The sequence below is a fragment of the Streptopelia decaocto genome, assembly GCF_964273445.1.
Source record: "Streptopelia decaocto genome assembly, chromosome: 1".
Taxonomy (NCBI): domain Eukaryota; kingdom Metazoa; phylum Chordata; class Aves; order Columbiformes; family Columbidae; genus Streptopelia; species Streptopelia decaocto.
The window spans coordinates 24,326,912-24,350,641 of NC_138663.1; the positions used below are offsets into that span (position 1 = coordinate 24,326,912).

The 23,730-nt window shown below is 37.5% G+C and overlaps 1 protein-coding gene across 1 annotated transcript; it reads left to right on the forward strand.

Moving 5' to 3' along the window:
- Positions 1–337: 337 nt before the first annotated feature.
- On the forward strand, positions 338–21,987 carry SLC13A1 (solute carrier family 13 member 1; the record flags this gene model as incomplete). Its single annotated transcript, XM_082076233.1, has 15 exons — positions 338–436; positions 2,317–2,445; positions 3,155–3,291; positions 7,236–7,423; positions 8,014–8,071; positions 8,161–8,227; positions 8,738–8,898; positions 11,924–12,043; positions 13,215–13,313; positions 13,403–13,504; positions 18,774–18,877; positions 19,745–19,854; positions 20,521–20,682; positions 21,605–21,742; positions 21,844–21,987. The coding sequence occupies 15 exons, from the start codon at positions 338–340 to the stop codon at positions 21,985–21,987; spliced, it is 1,818 nt and encodes a 605-aa protein (XP_081932359.1).
- Positions 21,988–23,730: the final 1,743 nt, after the last annotated feature.

Consider the following 23,730-nt stretch of genomic DNA (forward strand, 5'->3'; position numbering starts at 1 on the left):
TGAAACCAACAGTGACTGGGAGAGCACCTGAAAATTTTGGTTATCTAGTTGTCTAAAACCTGCTCTAATTACAGGAAGAGGAAGAGCAGGGAGAGAAAGTCATGAGGAGGCTAACATCTAGCCTTGGTTTATGATGAACACTTATCTTATCAGCCTAATGTTAATAAACGCACTAAAACAATAAAGAGCAAGATTTAATTTTAACTTGGTTTACTTGCCTGCTTTAGCAATGTCTAAAGGTGATAGCTTGGAAAAATATTAATCAGAGTCAACTATTTAAAGTCAGACCTACTTTTTGGCAGTTTCTGCAGGAAAGTTCCTCTACTAGTCATCAACCATGAAGATTTTTAACTGCCTCCTGCTTTACCGACGGTTCCTGCTCATTGTCCTCACCCCGCTGCTTTTACTTCCACTTCCGCTTATCATCAAAACCAAAGTAAGTGAGCTGCTTTAAGAGGGAGTTATTTTGACCTCTATGCCAAGCCTGAGGCTCCCAGATCTTTTCAGAATTACAGAATGGTTTGAATTGGAAGGGATCTTGAATGACTTCTTGATGTTTGCATTGTGGATTTTCCTCTTTTTTTTTTTTTTTTGTGGCAACTCAGAGTATTTGCATAGAAATGTAGAGAAGACAACAGCTTTAATGTAAGACTCTGTGCTGCTTGCATGGAATTCTAAATTATATCTTTGTTTTCTTGTTCATGAAACATTTTTGTCATTTAACATCATCTAGACTACCTTGAAAATTCTGTCCTTAGATTACATTTCGGCCACTTTTAAACATCTCTGTATGATTGAAAATGGAGATGAATTATCAGGAAGACAACCACAATTACCTTTTTGTTTGATTATGGGTTTTGTTAAGTTCATCTTATATTGTGTTGTAGTTCAGCATATATGGTGTTGTCTGATAACAAATGACTGGAATCAATGATCTGAGAAATTCTCTCTGGTTCCTAAATAGATCGAAGGTTATGTCAGGATGTCTTAGGCTTATTTTACTTGAAATACATATTTTCTGGTATTAATAACTCTTGTTACACCTCTAGGTTGATGGAACAGCTATCTGAAAATTTTATTAATGATTCTATTTGGTACAGTTCTCATGTCAACAGAATGAAATGGAGTTATCCTGTGCTTTGTTATCACAAATGCATGACACATATAATGTGTAACAATGCATGAAAGTCCAGTTCAGAAGTCCTTGCATCACAGATAGACAGTGGTTACAGAGTAACATGCTTCCCACTGTCTCACATCACAATTTCAATATTTCAGTTTCCTGTCTGAGAGGAAATCCTTGAGAAATTCTTAATGCAGAAATTCTTAATTCTTAATCTTAGGTGAGATGAACATTTCCTAGGTGATAAATGAATTGACACTATCAAATTGTTTCATAAACAACACAAAATTCCCCCAAAAGATAAATTCCAGCTGTAGCTGACTGACTTAAATTTAACATTGTTCTTTTCAAGTCAGAGGTTACCAGAGCCATATCCCAATACAAAACACCTCTGCTGCTGTTGAACAGTTTCATGCCCTAACCAGTGGCATTAAAAGATCTAAACCATTTTCCTCCAGAGCAGAAATATAAATCAAAGTGGCACAATAGAGGTTTCTAGGATTGTGAAAGAAACTGGGCTCACTTCATCTCATCATGTTTGGCTGTGGTTGCATTTTAAAGGCAGCACTGAAGTACATTCTCCTGGAAAAAAAAAAAAAAAAAAAGGCTGACAAAATATTCTGTTTTCCAAGAATTCACATAAAAGACACTCACTAAAATTACAAGTCTTAAAAACAACTGTATTTCTTACCAGTCTCGCACAATGTTTTTTATACTAGGTTATATCCTTGCCTTATTGATGCTGATGACAAAACTTCATTGATTACAGGGAGATCAAATTTGACCTATTATTGACTGCAAGTACTCCTAGAGGTTTAAAGGTTGCTTACAACTGCAGAATGTTTGTGATTTATGTTAACGCATGATCTGAGAATGCTCCAGAATGACTTTTATGATTAATTGTGCTTGAAGGAAAAGGCAGCTGACTTTTTTCCCACCTTTCATAAGAGGAAGAATTGAAGAAATTTTACCATCTCTTAGGAAAATTTCTTTAAAATTATTTTACAGACTGTGTTTTGTATCTTAGCAGGATCATCAACAGCAGGCAATAAGTACCCTAAATTCAGGTCCCTTGACTCATACTTGTTCCAGGTGGGGAGATTCTCTCAACTGACATAGCTGGACATTTTGCAATTGTAATTTTTTTCCTGGATGATTCACTCATATTTTTGGTGGTGTCTTTTGTATTCTAGGGAGCAGAATGTGCATACACGTTGATTGTAGTTGCCATCTTTTGGCTCACAGAAGCTTTGCCGCTGGGTGTTTCAGCTTTGCTTCCTGCCTTTATGTTCCCATTGTTTGGTATAATGCAATCCAAGGAGGTAATTTGTTTTGTCCTCTCTATCATATTATGGATTTCAATGATACAATCTACAAAGAAAGAATTATATAATGTTGAAAACTCATGGGCTGATCCATGGATTTGCTGAGTGCCAATCACAGTAGGTCTGCCTCAAGTCTTGCTTACATGCTTTGTCCTCAGGACTTGTTCATATTTCTTTATCTTTTTTCCTAGATTCTGATTCAGTGCTTAGGTACTTGTAAGTAGAAAATGTTAGCTAGATATAAAATATCCCTAACGTTACAGAAGCGAGATAACATAATAAAAACCCCATGTGCAAGATGCTGAGTATATATCATCATGTCAAAGAGAGGACACCATAGATGATCATACTCTGTGTTTAATGTTCTTTTATCTGCTGGACAGATGACTACATTAGATAGAGCAGCATTTAACTGGTGATATAGTTAATATGTAAGATGCAGCTGATGATCTTAGGTTGTTCACATCATAAGGCTTATTTTTAATTTTAACACTATGCACTTAAGTGCAGTTAGTCTTGCACCATGGGATTAAATGAAATTAACAGTTTCAATTACATTAACAGTCCAAATTTAGGCCAAAAATGTTTCTAGATATTTGCTTCAATATATACCCTTACTGATTTTTTTTTCATTAAACCAGTAATACCAAATACTAATAGAAAGTCACAATTTAGTTAACAAAATATTTTTTTGTTTTTATTTCAGGTGGCATCTGCCTATTTTAAAGACTTTCATCTGCTGCTGATTGGAGTAATTTGTTTGGCAACATCAATAGAAAAATGGAATTTCCACAAAAGAGTGGCTTTAAGAATGGTGATGCTGGTGGGTGTCAACCCTGCATGGTATGTGCTAAACAATGTCTTGAAGGACAATAATACTTGTGGGAAGCTATGTGTTCTAGAAATAATTACCTACGTCTTTTTCTGTAGCAGAAATACAGCCTTTCTTTTCTACTGAAACAAAGTAGGTATTTTAAATAACATGATTGATTTGTAGGTGATACTTTATTATTTTGCTAAAATCCTAATTGAAAGTTCCCTGCAGTGATTCTGTTCTTAACAAGGATTCTTCTGAACAAAAATGTGATGATTTTGTAAATAACGTAAGGGTCTTGTTTCTTAATGGTAGTAGTACATGACATACCTGGTGCCTACAACAGAAAATCTGTGCTATGCTTATTATTAATTTATATTCAATACTGTTTGTAAAATTCAGTACACTTCCTAAAAATAAAAGAGTTCAAATACACAGTGAGGAAAAAAAGTCATAACATTAAAGACGTGGTGAGGAAGGAAAAACACATTAAGCACAATGTCTTTATTTTTGTTGGTTTGGTTTGGTTTGGTTTTTTTTCCTTTACCTATGAAGAAAATATCAAAGGAATAGGAACTGCCCTGACTAGATTAGGTGATGAGGGAAATGAAATTACACACTTTCTTCTTACTCACTATCAGCATAGATCTTATGAAGTGAAAAATTCTTTGCTTGCTTTACAATCTTGGAGAAAAGCTTTAGACCCACAGATTCATCTGTCAGCATACCAGCATACACAGCGAGTCTGTCTTCCTAGAATACATGATGCTTATGATTCCTTGTCAGAAGGAAATGGTGACAGAAAATATAAAGTCAGAAAAATAGAAACCCCAGGTCTAAAAAATGAGATCTCTCTTAGGTGACCAAACTAACACCACCTCATAGAAGTGTTGTGTTATTTCTATTCCTTAGTGATTTGTCTGTCCTAATTTTAAATATCACGTGTATTTTGATTTTTCCTGCACCTTTTGGTAGCTGGTAGCTTTCTTTTTCGACAAAATGCCCCTTACATTCTTGTTCAACTGATTCCCATTATCTTTAGTTATATTCTTTAGTTATCCAGTTTTAGTTATTTGAACTTCTCATTTTTGATCACTCCTAAATCCTCTTTTTTGTATCTGAAATCATGAAAGGGAGAACACAAGCAGATGGTGTGCTCTGTTAAGCTGGATGTTCCTGAGGAACTTGCTGTGGGCACAGAAACCTGCAGTCAGCTGCTGAAGACACCCAGAGCAGCCCCACAGGCAGTTTTGTAACCCTGAGGAAGGCGGTCCCTCATAATTGTCTCAGCTCTATCACATTTCCTGGTCATGACAAAAATATGATAAGGTTATAATAAGATAATCTATGGAGGAGAGGATGCTCTCACCTCTCAGCATATGTCCCTCATTGGCTGTACCCACTGTATAACGAAGCAGCTGTTCTCTGTGCACAGCCCTCCTCCTCCTCCACTGCAGGAGTCCCCAGCCAGCCTGGCCATGCTGGATCCTCATCCAGCCCAAGGCAGAGGTATCATTGTAAGAAGTTCCTGTGTCAGAGAATATGGGGGATGCAGCAGTGGAAGTAGAATAGCAGGAATCTTCTGGATTCCACATTCTGCATTCTTCTGGAGAAACCGGTTTGTATCAGAATTAGTATGGCCAACAGGACTAGAGAAGTGATCATCCCCTCATACTTGGCACTAGTGAGTCCACACCTCAAATCCTGTGTTCAGTTTTGGGCACCACACTACAAGAGCAACATTGAGGTGCTGGAGTGTGTCCAAAAAAGAGCAACAAAGCTGGTGAAGGGTCTGGAGCACAAGTCTTATGAGGAACAGCTGAGGAAACTGGGGTATTTAGTCTGGAGAAAAGGAGGCTGAGGGGAGACCTTATTGCTGTCTACAGCTACCTGAAAGGAGGTTGTAGTGAAGTGGGTGACAGTCTCTTCTCCCAAGTGACAAGTGATAGGACAAGAGGAAATGGCCTCAAGTCAAGCCAGGGGAGGTTTAGATTTGATATTGGGAGAAATTTCTTCAACAAAAGGGTTGTCAGGCATTGGAACAGGCTGCCCAGGGAAGTGGTTGAGTCATCATGCTTGGACGTATTTAAAGTATGTGCAAATGTGTTGCTTAGAGACATGGTTTAGTGGTGGCCTTAACAGTGTTAGGTTAATGGTTGGACTCGATGATCTTAAGGGTCTTTTCCAGCCTAAATGATTCTGTGAATCCCTAAAGGCCTCCTGTAATTTGATCTATGTGATCTGGTCTGCAGACTGGCATGGAAAGGTGAATATGTCTATGCAACCTGCAAGGTCTAGAATGAGTAATAAAACATTGATGGTGCATTACATAGCAAAGAGTGAGTTTAGACTTGAATGTAAATGAAGTTATCATCCAAGGTTCCATGCAAAATAGTTTAAAAAAAGAAAAGTGCTGAATGGCTTAGAATATATTTTATTATTTTTTAAATAAATTTTAGAGTCACTCATTGGAGTGCACCACAATTTACAAAATAGTCACTTGACCATTAGCCCATCAAATGCTGGAATTTTGTGATGTACTATTTCAAAACATGTTAGGGAGGGTCTTAATTTACTTTGTTTTTAAATCATCTTTCAAGTTGTACTAAAATTGTATTCCTCTATAACGTGAACATTCATATTCAGCGTACTTAGCCTGAGCAGTGTTTTCTGCACAAACATTTATTCTGAAAACACTATTCTTCCCCAATTTTAATCTGAGTACCTAATAAAAAACTGCTTAAAGTTAATGGGATTTAAACTGCTGATGACCATTTGTGTCGAATGAGGTCCACCACCTGCAGATCATTTCATCATTATGCAATTAAAAGTGCACAGAGAAAAGACTAGGAATCATGGTATTGAACTTTTTTGTTCTCTCTCGAAAAAAAATTCAAACTTGTAATGTTATTGCTATTAGCAGAAATAAAAGACTATGAGAGGCATTCTGAACAGTATTTTTATGTCCTAAAATATTGTTTACATTATTTTTATATAAAATCTTGTCTTTATGTGCTGAGAAATCATTATAGTTTTTACCACATTTTTCATCAAGGCTAAGCAAAGTGCTTTACAAATTGCACAAATGACTTCTCAGAAAACACTGTAACACCACCGTTCCTTCCCTCACAGTTATTTTCTTGCTTTGGTGATGCATTGCAGGTGTTTAACAAAACAGCCAAAACCTTGGGACAGGAAGTCAAGAGAACTACTCTCATTTGCAAGTCCAAAAGATGCATTAAAAATTACAATGTGGCCTCTATTCTGAGTTTACTGGTCAACTTCACCAGATATGACATGGAATATTTGAGTTTTTTAGTGTAAAACTAGAGTGACTCCAGTCACTGACGCAATTCAGTGCACTGCATCAGTGCAATCAGGAATTCCTATTTGTAGTAATCTTAGCATAAGCTGTGCTAAGACTAGACATTGTAATCACCTTCACTTACTTTCCCATTTAATTTCAAGCATGATGTTTATTGAAGTACAAATAATCCCTACACCTGTCTTGGGGCTCTGATTAAGAAGCAAGTACCAATAACTGAATTGTTAATATTTCTTCCTGTAACACCTGGGCTGGTATCTAGAGGACTTACAGCCTAAGGGACCTAGCTGGACAATACGAGATTAATAACATCTGAAGTATAGCCATTTAAACTTTCATTTGAACTTGTGACATGCATCGTGCTCTTCAAAGATGATTCAAGTATAGTATTATTCTGTAAATAAACCTTATTGCTTCTGTTTCGATTTATAATACATTTGATCCTTTAACTCTAAAAAATTGTAGTCTCAGTGTCTGTGATCAAAATAATTTAAATTCATAAAGTTCCTCAGAGGTGAATTACAAACTTTAAGTTTTTGGTGTCTTTTACATTTAGGTTTTCTGTTGAAAATCTCTCAATTTATATTAAACAGAGCAGTGATATGAGGTGTTGCCGTAGAAGACACACACTCTTCTCTCCTGTTCCAGGCTTACGCTGGGTTTCATGGTGAGCTGTGCTTTCTTGTCAATGTGGCTCAGCAACACCTCTGCTGCTGCCATGGTGATGCCAATTGTGGAGGCTGTAGCTCAGCAGATCATCAAAGCTGAAACAGAAGCTGATGCACTGGAGATGTCTTGCTCCAACGGCTCCATCAACCCAGCACTGGAGCTGGATGGTAGGCACGCAGCACAGTTTTTGCCTGTGCCCATCCTCACTCTGCAGTGGACTAAATACCACATAAAATAAAGCTGAACATCTAGGGAAGTGCTATCATCATTACATGCCTCACTACAAGGCTTCTCTTGGATTATTATCTATGAGGACTGTCGTGCTCACAAAAATTAATTAAAACTGAACAGGTGCACAATATGGCAGTTATATGAGAGGAGGGGACAAGAGACTGGCTTGCTTCATCCAGAAAAATGTCTGAAAAGAAATATGACTACAGGTTATAGATACACAGAGGGTTAAATGTTAGCAAGAGAAAAGAGCTCTTGAAGCTCTAGGGCAATGTTGAGAGAACACATGAATCTAAACTGTTCACAGACACAGTTAGACTGTAAATTAGAAAGATTTCTCCTCACTAGAAGATTCAGACTCTGGGGAATAGGAGTCATGAAGGAGTAGGGCACAACTCAGATGTTTTTAAGACTAACACTTGTAAATGTATTCGTGGGATGATGTGATATGGTTGCATGGAATGGGACATGCCGATGGAGCTTTTCCAGTTAAATACTAATCTGTCTTTGCATCCATGTCTTACAGAAAATATAGAAGAATGTGAAAGCAGTGACTGGAAAGAGAAAGAAAAACAAGTTAATGGGTAATAGTTATTCATTTACTAAATTCTGTTCTAAGAATTCATCTAAATAGAGTATCTGTTCACTACAATATGTACTTTTGCTTTTCCAGATATGACAATGGTGTGGCTAGTACTGTGTGCACAATTGAAAAAGAAAATGAAAAAGAAAAGGAAGAGGTACTTAAGGTGTCTTTATTATGCAGCTAATGTGTGTAGCTTAGTTTGTACCTAAATCTCTCTTCTATGCAACACCTAACATGGCACAGCTAGCAATGAAGCTAATTTTGCTGTGAATAAGAGATAAGTGTAGATACACATACAGTTTGCTTATGTAGTTATTTCATTAGTGGTTTTGTGCTCCCAGTGTATTTTTATACAAGTGTTTTACAACCAGCCTCACCAGACTACAAACTCTCTATATAAGGTCTCTATATATCAACAGATATAAAGGAAGTTCTTGTGTAAAGACTGAGACAGCTCGGGAAAAGGACTTCAGGATTTGGCTCTTCCTCCTTCTCCATTTCATGAGCAATTGTAACACCACTGTAACAGCAAACAAAAGTATGCTGTGTACAGCTATATTGCCAGTACATTTTCTGGCTCTTCTGGGACATCCTTGAATCTTACTTTTGTGCTTGATGATGAGCCCTTCTTATATATTAATTAGTGTATTTTCTTTCTAAACAGAACCTACCACCTGTTGAAACAGTGAGAAAAAACAAAAATGACAAATACAGTGGGGTTTTCAAAGTAATGTGCTTATGTGTTGCTTATTCTGCTACCATCGGAGGACTGACCACAATCACAGGAACATCGACTAATCTGATTTTTGCTGAGCAGTTCAATACGTAAGCGACTATGTTAAATTATTTATATTCTTCTTAATCCAGAATTTTAACTGTTCTTTCTTGAGGTCTCATATGGCTCCCATAAAATGCATTAGAAACCTTACCTTTTGATTTTATATTATTTGATTCTATTGCTTTCTTTCTGTTATTATTTGTTAAAGAGATAAAGTGAAGTTGCATGTTTGTATTTGCCTTACACTGGCAAAGGCTATAAGTGATTTCGTAACACATGCAACAAGATGGCCATTCTTTGGTTAAGTAGTACTTTACTCCTTGAATGGTTGCAGAAAAAAGGGGATGGGCTTATCTGAGGAGAAAGACACTAACTGGCCTTGAAGAACTGTTATTAATTTCTAAGTACAGCAGGAGCTAAGTTCAGGTCTTAGCAAAGGTCACCAGGAGACATTCAGTGCGGTGCGGTGATGAAAGGGGGATTTAGGTCTGTTAACCACAGAAAAAACAAATTATTTCAAACTGCTCTGAAACTTTGAATTCAAAGTAACACATTTTTTTTAGGGTATAAAAACATTCTTTAATATTCCTTTTCTTTTCTAAGTAGAGCTATTTTGAAAAGAAAATTGGCAGATTTCATTCCAAAGCTTTTAAGAAACCAAAAGTTCTTGCTGAACTTCTTTCTTCTGCAGACTACTCATTGCCAGAAATATTCCTACTCTAATGTTAAAATAGAAAAAAAGAAAAACACAATCCTTTTACTACCCTCCACCCACTATTCTGTATTGCAGATGACAAAATGGAGAAAGACCAGTTATTGATAGATTTTCTTCCAGTGTGTGCTCCATGAATGGATGAAATTTGGCTTCGGCATGCTGTTAAAGAGGACTGAAGTGGTACAGTCTGCAAATCAGCTTGTGCTAAGAGAATAGCGACAATGGAAACAGTAGGGAAGTTCTAACGAAGTGCCTGTTATTGAGGCAAAGAACTACACAGGGCAGACTAAGGCATTATAAGTCCTCCAGGCTTAAACTTTCAGACATGCAAGCATTTCTGGTTCAAGCAGGCTTCACACTCAGGAGCCTAGAAGAATCCAAGATTGATTAGTAGGGGTAAGAACTGTTCCTGTTGATTTCCCTGCAGTTGTACGAAACTTGAAGAAAACTGGCTTGCAGCTGTTTTTTCAGTTGTCTTAGCTGTTAACAGTCTCTTCAAGAATGTATAAGCAGATTGTTCCCTCCCCGGGTCTTTGCCCTCTGCTAGGAGCCTAGGCTGTACATGGGGCACTGCGTGTGTAATCCAGTTTTATACCCCAACAGGATTTTGTTTAATCTTTATGCAACCACTGAGTCTAATCCTTAACTTAAATGGTATCTATCACCTAACTGTGCAAATATTTTTAAATGTCTTGCTCCCCGTCTCCTTAAGAGGCCTCATTTGTATATACGCCCTGTGTGAAGTGGGAATTAACCTGTTATCATGACCTGGACACATTTGCAGTCTACCTTCATGTATCATAAGCATTTGAAGGAGAATAATTCAGCAGAAGGGCTGCACATGCAGCATATTCCTGCTTTTCCCACTCAGTAATAAAACACATAAAATAGCACTGGAAAATTCCATATTCCTCATATTTTCCCAATTTTAGTATTAAATAAGATGGAATTAGTGTTTACTATTCTCTCCTTCCCTCCTTTTTGTTTGTCACATAAAGAGGAAAACAGTATATATGTGTTAACTTTGGAGCCTGTGTGCTGCTGGGAATCCCCAGCCTGCTGTTGATTTAGGACAAGCAATTATTCCGTGTTCCACAGGGCTGAAGCATCCTGCCAGTGAGACCAACTTCCATAAAGGCTCCTATTCAAGACAGATTTGTTACTGATCCTCTCAGGATTTCTCTATTCATTCTTTAATTGTATGTAAAAAGACACAACAATATAGTGTCTAGAATTTTAGAAGAGGACTAATCTCACCTGGATTTGTTCTATGGAACAAACCTGTTGGTGTTCCAGAAAGATCATAAACACTTTAGCAAGTGATGAAATGCTAAGTCATTGTTATGCTGCTATAAATTTTTTCCTATCTTGGAACTCGTATATTCAAACTGTGATGTGGCTAACCATGCAATAAAAGGTAGATAGCTATGTAATCAGAAAATTACATACAATGACACAGTGTCTTTTCTTGTTCCAGTTTCACTGTCTTATCATTATGTACAGTTGCAATTTAGAGTATCACTTCAACAAGTGGGTAGGAGTTTTGGTTCAATCCCAGTTGGCACTTTAATTGCAATATACGTAACATTATAATAAATGTAGATCAATCATAAAATTGCACAATATTTGAGAAAGCATTAATAATAAGCATTTACTGCCTCAAAGACCTATGTAACCATCAGAATTCCTTTTCTTCTAGCAAGGCCTGAAATACAAAAGATTGGCTAATAATTTGAAACATTAACTACAGCCTCTGTCTGGACATTATGATTTCCCTTCCATCTGATTTTTGGATCAAGGAGGAAGGCTGTTCAAGGAGACTAGAATTTTCTCACTTTTCACACTAAAAGTTCTCTCTGTAGAGCTAGAGGAGCTAAAAGAAAGAATAACTTCTGTTCATAAAATAAATTGAAGAACAGGATTAGTTTACCCGGCCTTTTTGCCTGTGTGGCTTGTATCTCATTCAACACTAAATTTATTTCTTTCAGAAAGCCGAAGCCTATTTCTTCTTTTCTGAATTGCACATGACAGGGAGAATTCTGGTTGAAGGGCCCATATTTGTAAACAGTAGATACAAGTCTCAATATTGTCTCTACTGTTGTCTTCTAAGTTCATTGGAGCTTGTTCTTCTGAGTGGATTTTCTTGTACTCCTGTCAAAGAACTGTTTTTCTTCAGGTTCTGTTTCTCTACAGTCTTAATGGTCCTCAGTGCTGTGAGTGGTCCTTGTCCCCTGCCACCTCATGCAGAAGTCAGTTGCCAGCCAGAAGCACTGTCTTACATCGTGGCTTTCTGACACTTCTCACAAGTCTTCATTCCTTCGCAAAGCTCAACTGAATCATGTTTTACTTTCATCCAGACGTTACCCAGATTGTCAGTGCATCAGTTTTGGATCCTGGTTTATCTTTTCCATCCCCATCACAGTTACTATTCTGGTGACCTCCTGGATCTGGCTCCAGTGGATTTTCCTTGGGTTTGAGTAAGTAAATGTTGCAATCAATAAAACTAAAGTTTGATGTTATAAGAGGTATTTTCTGCTGGGAGTGAACACTGCAGTTAAGTTTAACAGTCTCGATAGGAAAATAATGCAGCAACAGTGATTTTGCATCCTTGATTAGTATGGTTGAATCTCTGGATGGGACAACTCAGCCCAAACTGAAAATTTCATATCACAAATGATGACATCCATTCTTTAGAATAAACAGACATCATCGTTACACAGTGCATGTGTGCAAGAGAAGAGGATACTTAAAAGATACTGAAATTTATACATGTTAATCTAAGACTGGAAGATTTATAGTTAGGAAGTTGCCCTTCACTGGAATCGGGGATTGACTTGAATACTTGTGCAATATCTGTGTTACAAACTGGTTGACTATATCTGTAAATCTGAAATAAAAACCTTCCACTTTTTCAAAATTTATATGTGGTGGTATGGTGGGGTTTTTTTCCCTCAGAGCTTGTGCTTTTAAGTTTTTGGAGAGGAAAATGCTTTTCAGGCTGATTCTTCAAAGTCTTGTTCTCCATGAGTTCACTAACATCTGAAGAGATAACAACAGAGACACCTGTCTTCCACAACTACATGGCCACACATGGTGCAAGAGACAAAGAGCAAGACTGTCTACTGTTAAGCAGCCTTAAAATCATCCCATGCTTGTCACTCACTGTGTGAACATTTAGTGTTTCATTTCTCTTGTTTGTTTTGATAATGTTCTTTTTAACACAGTGTAAGGGTCTTATCCAAGAAAGAAAACCAAGATCACACCGGATAGTCTGCTGGTCAGTAGACAGACTACTCCTGTGATACAAACATTTTCATTAGAAAACAAAGTACAGCAAAGTCACAGATGACTCATTAAATGGCCAGGTTAGATATTTGATTGTTTCAATTAGTCCCCATGATTATAGGTTTCATTCTTCCTGGCCAAATGAGCTAGTCAATAATAGGTCAAATTTGTTGCTGCTTCTGTCAATCTCCCACTGGGCTTTGTCAGTTGATTCAAACATGCTCAGTTTGGTGTGTGATAATTAAATAGGAGATACTGCATTGCAAATTGAAAATTTTACTTTTGTAAAGTGCTATTGGAAAGTTTGGACCCTTTTTTTTTTTTCTGCTAATTCTTGTTCAATATTACTGATTTATATTCCAGTTTTAAAAATATGTTCAAGAGGGGCAAGAAAAAAACAGCCAGAGAAAAGGCCTCAGAACAGATGATTCGGGAGGAGTATGAGAAGCTTGGACCAATGAGGTATGTCAAACTATAAGTCTGCAAACAAGAGTAAGTAAATCCAAGTCCAAATTTGGGAAAATGTATAACCCATTCCATTCCTGTTGTAGCTACCCAGAAATTGTTACATTTGTCTTATTCATTCTAATGACCCTGCTGTGGTTCACCAGAGACCCTGGCTTCATCCCAGGATGGTCTTCCCTTTTCCCAAAGTAAGTAATCTTTTTTATATACATCAACAAGGACTATACTGACTTAACTGTATATATTCTTTTCTTTTCAATTAAAACAAACAAACAAACAAAAAGAATGCTCCCCAGGCTTTCAATACTTCTGAAATATTCTAGGCTGAATCTATACAGAACAGGTAAACTCCAGCAATTTCATAGATCTACATGTGCAATATCTGAAATGTGCTAAACCCATTACAAGATAAAATGTGTCCTAAGAGGGATTATGCCTAGTTTAGAGACTTGATCCAGTGAGGGAGAATGCATGATGATTGATATTACAGTATCCTGCTTTCTCATCAAATCTACAATTTCAAGAATAAATCTTTGGTTAGAATTATTTGATCTACTGCCCTTAGTGACAGCCACACTTGTATGCGTACAGACCAACATCCCCTACTATCATATTACTAAATAATTACATAAATTCCTGTCTGTTCATGCATAACTCACTTAACATCACAGCCCAACTAACCACCAAAAAGCCAGGAGCAATTCAGGAACTATTACATTTTTTTTTGGCTTCTGCTGCAGTTTGGTTTTCAGACCCTTCCCCAGGATCACCTCAACTTTTTTCCTGGAGAAATCAGTTGTTCTTACAAGGATTTATAATACTGAGATATGCCATGTTCTCTTGCTGTGATTACTGTAATTTCAGTTCTGTTCTTCTGTGATAAAGGTCTGAGTCTTGTTCTGGAGTACTGGGAAGCAGTTGCAGGACTTTGTGCTGTTTATGCCCTTCTGGATTTAACATTTGTTACTGAATGGGTCAAAGGGCAGTGCTGGACTTAGATGGTAATTTTCCATTTTGTTTTCCTGTGCATGTGTCATAAATTACATGTGACCATGCATCCATCATGCCTCCTCTCTTTAAATGTACTCCCACCATCCATATCCACCAGCACCCACCCATCCCAGTGCTCTGGCAGAAAGTCTGGTATGGGATGTTACAGGAATAATTGTAGCTCTTTGAAGACTTAAGTGCAAAAAAAAAAAATTATTTTGTTTAAAAATAGCATTAAAAAGCATGTTAAAAACTAAGATTGTTTTAAAATTGTTTACTTTTTAATTACTAAAAAAATTGAGGAAGAACATTCTCTTCCTTCTAACAACAGCAGAGCTGATGACCATTGTCTCATATAAAACACTGTAGTCTTAAAGGGTTTTTGGAGTGTTTACCTAATTAAGCAATCAGCCAGCTAAGCGATCAGGATGGCTTTGCTTCTCTTTCTGCTTTATATTAACATTCAGTGCTCATTGAGCATCATTTAATGAGATACATCCAATACTGAAAAACAGACATCATAAATAACCTTTCAAATTCAGGATTTATGGCTCAAATAGATTATTCAGCCCAGAGATCCACATTTTCCTATTTGAAGCTGTCTGTTTATCATTGTCTGAGGATTTTGTTTGTTGGCAGGGAAAAGCAGAATATTCCCATGATAAGTGTGATTACAGGTTCTGTATGGAGATGTCACTTTGTGGATGTCCTCTAACATTTCCTTTGGAAAGGAATGAAAGCACATGTCTGTCACATTAGGCTGAATCATGTTGTAAGCTGGGTGAGGTGACCTGAAGAGAAGCAAAGCTTGCATTACTCCCTAACAAAACCTTTAAGGGGAAAGAAAGCATTTCTTACTATTCAGATCTTGCCTATTTCTAGGTCATTTTCATCTATCAATCAATTGCATTAACAGGCATAAAACCAGGGAATTAGTTTTTTTCTTTCCTGAGCAACAAAAACTTCTCAGCCAAGATATATCAGTGGGGCAAGGAGCCAGCACAGGTACAGTTGGGAGTAGTAGCTAGACATCTTCTTTAAGGAAAACAAAATAACAGGAAAAAGAACTCAAAATGCAGGAATTGAGTTGCTGTCGATTGTTACGTTGCACTCATCACTGTGATGTCCAAGAAGCTTCTAGCAGTGTATGAACTGTGGCTTACATCTGCTAGGCACCTGTTCTCCAATGCCTCTGGGTACAAAACTGTTCAGTGTTTTGGATTTAAGTATACAGATCGGCATGTGCACAACATCCTTAAGTTTATGTTACAGGGAACAACTGTAAGGAAATATTGTCTACCCTTAGAAATTGGGTTTCTTAACAGAAATCTGATACTACTTACTTTCCAGAGGATCTTACCCCACAGTCTCCAGCCAGCCTCAGGGAAGTTCTGTCACCAGCACAGATGAGCTTCATCCTTCTGAAAAGCTGCAATGTCACAGCTATAAGTAACCTTGAGACCCTCCCAGAACAGTGAGTGGGTCCCATTAGGTGGGATTCAAGCCACTCCTGGGGCCTTAAACCAGACAGCACTGTCAGTTCCTGTATTCTGACATGATAAGGATCAGAAGAGCTTGTTTTGTGTGTTAAGCCCAGTATAGATTTATTTTCATAGAACATGAATTCTCAGAAAGTATCCAGACTTGATTTCAGGGTGGTAAAACACAGGTTCCTCAGATTTGGAATCAAGCTTTCCTTGATTTTGTCCTGGTTGATAATCATCTCTTTGCCAAACTAAACAAGATAATCTCACACCCTGTTTTCTGTCTGAATATAGCTTCCAGCCATCTGTTTTTGTCTTTCCCTGGTAGAATAAAAACTTTTCTGTGACAGGTCCTTTAAGGATATACGTATCTGGTTTAATTATATCATGTTATAAGATTTGTTTTCACAAACTAAATGGAATGCTCAAAGATTTGCTTTAAGAAACAAATTTCCATCATCCTCACCACCTATGTTCATGTTCTTGGCCCCTTGTGCGCATCCTCACAAGTTACTGAATACCCCTTTAAAATACAGATGCTGATTTTCTTTTAAACTCCAGCAGAAATATTGGTATTTAATGCTGATACCTCTCCACTCTTTCAGGGCTTCTTTTTGAAAGGTCAGCCAATTTTTAATCCACATTTGTGCTGTATCAGTATTGACGAGAGGTCATTTTTTAGCAGCATTATGTGACAGCTTTCAAATATATATTACCTTTACCCATTAATTTTTCTTAAGAAAATTTTATAAATCTATCAAAGACTAATCCTTTACACTCCTGCCCTGTTACCTCCCTCTGGATGCTAACAGCAGGAAGTTTTGATAAAATTTGTGTAACACTACAGAGAGCAGCACAGTGTAAATACACCTGTTTCCTCCACTTCTGTTGACAGCACAAGATCACACATCATTTCTGCTACAACAGTTTCCTTCCATGTCCTGGCCTGATTCCAGGCTGTAGGGTATTAGGTTACATTAGAGGAGTTTCATGTTGGCCTTTGGCTAGAATATCATGAACCTCATAAGAAACAAAAGGTTTAACACTGGGCTGCAGCTGATTACAGCTGGTCTGTGCAAGGTGAACTTCCCTCATGCTTCCTCAGATTATTCCCTGAGTGTATTCCTTCTTTTTTTCTGCATGATTTCTCCTTTTCTTTAGTGCCGACACAGGCCACTATGTACTTCTGCCCACAGCCCTGTTCTCTACAATGATCTCATTTGGAGACGTTGTGAGATCGCCTTAATAAGTAGCTTTTTTTTTCTTCTTTATAGGACAATAAAATTTGCGGTGTTACAAGCAAATCAGTGTTTTATATGCAGTTATATTACAAGTTGGATAAATGGACTTTGAAAAAAGTTTATCTCAAAATTTGATAATGATTGAAAAGCTGCTTCTTGGAATGGTGCCATGTGTGTCTTCATGATAGTATGACTAATGGCAGGATGTTGTATGTGTCCAGGCAGGTTTTCTGAGAATGGTGTTTTGCACCAGGAATACTAAGCTTTTGTGAGCAAAAAATTACACATCCCTAATTTAACAAGGGGAAGTACTAAGTCCTGCACCTGGAGAGGAACAACCCCAGCACCAGTACATACCAGAGGCCACCCAGTTGCAATGCAGCTTGGTGGAAAACAACCTAGGGGTTCTGGTGGACACCAAATTGAACGTGAGCCATCAATGTGCCCTTGTGGGCTGTGTTAGGCGGAAGGTTGCTTGCAGGTTGAGGGAGGTGATTATACATTTGTAATATATGACTGGGAGATGATTTGTCCCTTTCAGTGAGAAGTCCTGATTTATCATAAAACCTTAAGCTGCTGGAAAGGTCTGCTGGGAAGTTATACTTGGACTTAGTAGCTGCATATGCAGAAAAGTATATGGTATGGGGCTGAGAGGGCAAAAATACTGATATATTGGTTCAGGAGAACTTACAGAAGACCATACAGAAAAAAAAAAAAAAAAAGAAAAAAAAAAAGCTTAAGAAAATGTTTGGTTTAACTTTCTACACCAAAATTCTTATTTGTTTGGATTACCATCTTGGCTGAAATAAGCCAGACTGGGAAGCCTCACCACCTAACTGTGTGTAATAGAATCAGATGGATGTGTTAAAATGGCCTTAGAGCTCAGCTTCGCACTTTACCTGATCTTAGGCCTACTCTGTACATGTCAGAAGATATTGGATCAGTTTAAGAAACATGAGTGCAAGCAGTACTTAGGCACTGGAAGTGACCAAAATAAACATGGGCCTTGTGTCTATGACCGTTATAGTGATAACCACAGGAGGACAATAACAAAGTTCTGCTGCCTTCTCTTGACTACAAAAACATCATCCTTTGTGGATATGCACAGTGCTCTTAAGGCCAGTTGGACTGAATCTATTACAGAGCATATTAAAGTTACAAAATTTATCATGGACTGTGAAAATTAGTTGTTTAAGCACCAGCTATTCCCAAACATTCTCCTTCCCAAAATGGCACATGTTTACTCAAGAGGTTTATTTGTGAATTTAGAGGGCTTGCATCTAATATTTCTACAGATGTGGAGAATTGAGCTTAGCTGGCCAGCAGATTCCCACCCATCTGCTCTCTCACTCTCCCTCCTCAACAGGACTGGGGAGAAAATAAGGTCAAAAAGTTCATGGGTCAAAATAAAGACAGGGAGATGCCTTACCAGTTACCAGACTTGATTTGGGGAAAATTAACTTAATTGCCAATTAAAAATAGAGACAAAAACTAAAACGCCTTTCTCCCAACCCCTTTCATTCCAGGCTAAACTTCACTCCTTCATTTCTGACTCCTCTGCTTCTTTCCACTACACCAAGAGGCACAGGGGATGGGGAATGAGGAACTGTGGTCAGCCCATAAAAGCTCCTTTCTGCTGCTCCATCCTCCTCCTCCTCACTCTTTTCCCCTGCTTCTCTTGACTATATGTATTTAAGTGTTGTTTTGTTTGTTTTTCTTTTTTCTTGTTGACTTCTCCTTAGGTATAAAGGTTATGCTACAGATTCAACAAGTGCCTTAGTGATAGGCCTCCTGTTCTTTATTATTCCAGCAAAAACATTGTCTAGGACTTCAAATGGAGAAAACAGTTGAGTATCTTTTGATGTGGATTATACTACAACAAGGTATCTAAAATGCAACCATAAATATAACGTGTTACATTTATTAGAAGAATATTGTTAAACACTAATGTTAACATTTTAATAGGGGATAATATCCCACTGGGATGTAAATCATCCCTGGCCTGGAAGTCAGTGCCAACAATTAAGCAATGTGAGCAGCAGGAACTGGTGGTGAGCAGGAGCCTGCTACCTGCAGCCCACCACTGCCAGTAGAAAACACCTTCCCATTGATTGCAATGGGCTTTGAATGGGACTGCACGGGGCCAGGTTGGGTTTATTTTTTGAAAATGTAACTGTTTATTTAAGGTAGCCTATAAAATTCAACATGGTAAATGAGTCTATTCTCATTAAATTTTACCCTTCAAAATGGGATTTACTCTGATTAAAGTACACCTCTGGCTTGTCCTCTTTGTGCATTCAGTTTTGCTCCTGACAATGAGATCTGGGAATTCACAGAGAATGTGAGATCAGAACCTAGACGAGTCTAAGTGAAACACCATTTGTGCAGCAATCTGAATTGTGCAGTTTTACTGAGTAGTTGAAACTCATTGGTACGCCATGGCTATCTGCCATAGGGCCCTCTACCAGGGGACAACGTTCCACTGGTAGGAACACTTATAGCTCCATTGTCTTCAGGCTCTGACACTTTTCAGCAGCTAACGGTCTGACCCAGGAAGTGCAGGCTGTTCATGTCAAAGTCTTAATTCATGTTATAATGATGAGATTTTGCCTTTGAGTATTTCCCAAGTACTTCCTTAGAGAGATTATTTCAAGATGTTTTTCAATATGTTTTTAAATGTGTTTGTGTTTTGTTTCTTTTTTTTTTCCTCTAGCTGTTTTTGGTTACACTCCACTGATTACTTGGAAGGAATTTCAGTCATGCATGCCCTGGGAAATAGCTATTCTTGTTGGTGGCGGGTTTGCACTGGCAGAAGGCTGTGAGGTAATGTAATTTATAGGAGATATTGAACAACTAGCATGGCATCAGGAGCAATTCAGACATGCAGTCAATTCACAGTTATTCTCTCATTTTAGCAAGTTATTCTGTAGCAATACAGAACGTGATAAATATAATGAATATTCAAGATGTTCAGGAAGTAGGGTTACAAAAAACAGGAGTTTGCTTTTTCTTCGAAGACTGTGCAGAATGATGACTACTGTTTGTTACTTAATTTAAACCTGATGGTGGTAGGAAAGGTGCAGACAGACTGTTTCCTAAGCCTTAGGGTTAATGTTATTCTCACTGAGGTACCTCCCTCTTGGAGCCCTGCTGAGTACTCCAGTAAATCAAGGAGGTTTGGGGCCAAACTCTGGTTATGAAGCCTGATATATGCATATTATGGGTTTCTGATTATGATTCCTCTAACCATCTTAGATATGCAAACATAAATAAGTGGAATATAGTTTGCATGGGTTCCTATAGAACACCACTGAATTTGAAAAATGTTCTTAAAAACATCTGGTAGGAATACGGAAAATATTTCAAATTTTTACTCTTTTATGCAACTGCTTCACGATTAGCAGATGAGTAAATTCCTATTCTATACCATTTATTAAATTTTCTTTTCAGTAATATGTAAAACATGATGTTGTCATGTTCCTTATGCAGGTTTCAAAACTTTCTGAGTGGGTAGCAAGTAAATTGAGCCCTCTAGGATCACTACCCTTGTGGCTGATTATCTTAATATCATGCCTTATTGTCACATCAGTAACAGAAGTGGCCAGCAATCCAGCTACCATTACGATATTTTTGCCCATACTATCTCCTTTGGTGAGTATACACAGGCTGGTTTTAATAAGAATCTGCTCTATCATCCATGTAATCATATAGCTGCAAAGAAGTGGTTTTTTAAAACTCTGCATAAAATACTTCATGCATTTTTTGCTGTGCTGTGTTGTGCGTTGGATACTTGGTTGGTTCGGGGCTTTTTTACAGCAGATGTTGAAAATTCAGTAAAATTAGGTAAAAGTTTAACACTCAAAAATCGACACCGTTATTTCTACTTGCGAAGAGTTGAAGCACTTTAAAAGGACAGCTCTCTTGGTGTTTCTTCAGGACTACATCTTCAGTGAAATTTATTAACACTGCAACTTTAAAGCTGTCACTAAAGAAAAGAGAGGGCTAATAGATATTCTTTATATGTAATTCTCATTTCTTCTCTCCTTAGCTCAGTTATGTCCTTTCTTCTCATCATCTTTATCAAATCATCCAGTTCTCTCTTCTTCTTCAAAATTTACTAATCATCTTCTAGTCTGTAGATTTTCCTCTTGGACAGCCTAAACACATATTAACGTCCTTTCCCTCTCTTACAAAGAAACCCCAGTCCTCACTTCATTGAATCCATCCTGAGTATAGTATATAAATTCAACTTTATAATCTCACTTGTAGTGTTTTGCTTTTACTGCTTGTGCAGTGCCCACACTCTTTGCAATAGTCTTATTTTATGGACTCAACTACAATTAAAAAACACCAGGCATGAATTTAAAGTTCAGTAGCTATTCAGTATTAGAATCACCTTCTCTCCTCTGAAGCATTCCCAGATATAATCTTAAAAATGAGTTATCAGAAAAGGTTCTTTCTCACTATTTATGCTGGTAGTTATGTTCACAGTTCACTTGTGTTAAGTTTGTATTTATGTATTTCGTTTGGCAAATGTGTCCCTTGACAGCTAGTCTCTCTTATTTTATGATAGGCTGAAGCCATCCATGTGAACCCACTTTTCATTTTGATACCAGCTACCTTGTGTACTTCCTTTGCATTCCTGCTTCCTGTATCAAACCCAGCCAATGCCATTGTATTTTCATATGGTCATTTAACTGTTATGGACATGGTGAGTTTTAAGCAAAACCCCCTGAAGAGGAATTCTAACATTTCAAAAACTTTCTTCGGTGTCTTGATGTGAGTTTCTGCTTTCTTTTTCTTTTCCTTTAGGTGAAAGCTGGTTTGGGCATTAACATCATTGGAGTTGCTGTAGTTATGCTTGCAATTATGACGTGGACAGTGCCTATATTCGATCTCTATACATACCCAAGCTGGGCACCAATCATTCCTTCTACAAATAGCACTGGGCTGTAAAAAAAAAAAAAAAAAAGAAAAAAAAAAAGAAAAAGAAAAAAGAAAGAAAGAAAAAAAGTAATCATGGGGATTGGCTTGGATTGTTTTTTTTTCTTTTCCACTGACATGTGGTGACTCACAGCTTTTCGTCACCACAACAGTAAGGATCTACATTACTATAAATGCCATATTTCACAGTCTTGGACACTGATGGTGCAGTCTGGGAGTCTAATCAGGAAGAGTGCTAGGCTTTCTAAATATCATAAAGTTAGATCAAGTTTCTAATCTGCTTCATCTCATCTGAAATTTTATATGTTCATGTTATGAAAGAAAAAAATAAATGTACATAGCCATTATCACTGGCAGTTTGGCCCCATTCTCAGGGTAATGGAATAATGAGATTTAGATTTTATTATTTCAAATACCTTTTCTTACTATTACTTTGGTGATATTTGGAGTTTGTCCAAGAATGTATCGGTTTTCTGTTTTCTAGATTCAAAGATTGTTTAAAATGGTGTTGATCACAAAGATCAGGCAGGGTGTTGTCTTGAACACATAGTTTACAGACCTGTCAAAAATGCACAAAAAATGGAGAAGAGTAGCATGACCACTTACACAGCACTTTGTCTGTTAAGCACCTTGTAATTTGGAAGGAGAATGTGTTGGTTTTGATGTCATTTAGTAGCTTTCTGGATAGACATGTATTGATAAATCTGAGTTGGTCTGTACAAATGGAGGCTAAATTATCAGCATGCCTCTCTGCCAAGAGATGTCTCCCCTTGAGGAATGAAAGCACAAGATAGAGTGCTGGAGATGTGATGCTCAGTCCATCAATCAAGACTACAATGCATCTTCATGAGGAGGCCCATGATCTCTACAGGGCAAGTGCCAGTTTAAGGTTTCTAGACTCTGTTAATGTTGTAAACACAAAACAGTGTGATATAGTCAGAATGGAAGTTTGGAGTCAAATGTATCTTCAAATAATGATGCCTTATATGATTGTTACATGTTTTTACTGTAAGAACTACAGTGTTGTTCTCTTCACCTGTTGGGAAGACCTGCAACAATTTGTAAAGATGATTTAGTTAGTAGTCTGAATCAAAGCTGCATGTATTTAGCTTGGGTCATCCCTTGTGGCACCTCTGTGATGGTTGTAAACCTTAATCTGTCTTTTACAGATACTGTAAATTACCATTTTTCCTAGCAACACTGACAAGAAAAGTGCCTTTGTTTTCTGATCAGATGCTGTACATGTATTTTTGATGATGCATATTTAGAGTAGAGATGCCAGTCATGATTTCTATAGTACCAGAAAACAGTGTATAGGATTGTTATATATATTTTTTGCTTCCATTAGCTATTGGTTGCAGATTCAGCTGCAATGAGTCATTAAAGAAGCACTTTTTCTTAGTGATGATGTTTTTGTGTAAGTAATTGCTATCTGTACATGCCACCACACTTTTCAGCCTGACTGAGGCTGCTGTCTCGTTAGGATGGGTACCTCTCTTTTTTTTTTTTTTTTTGTACAGTGCTCAATAAAATAGGGTTTTGTCCATTACTAGGCCAATCAGGAGCTGATTCTATACAAATGATGTTAACTGATCCCCTGCAACAATGATTATGATTACAGAGATGCAACACCTGGTTAAATGAAGCCTCTAACTCATCAGATACTAGTGGGAAAGGCTTAGCAAGTAGCTAATCCAAGACACAGGTCTTGAGTTATATCGTACAGTTTCTTCCCAGAAGGACGCGCGACACAGA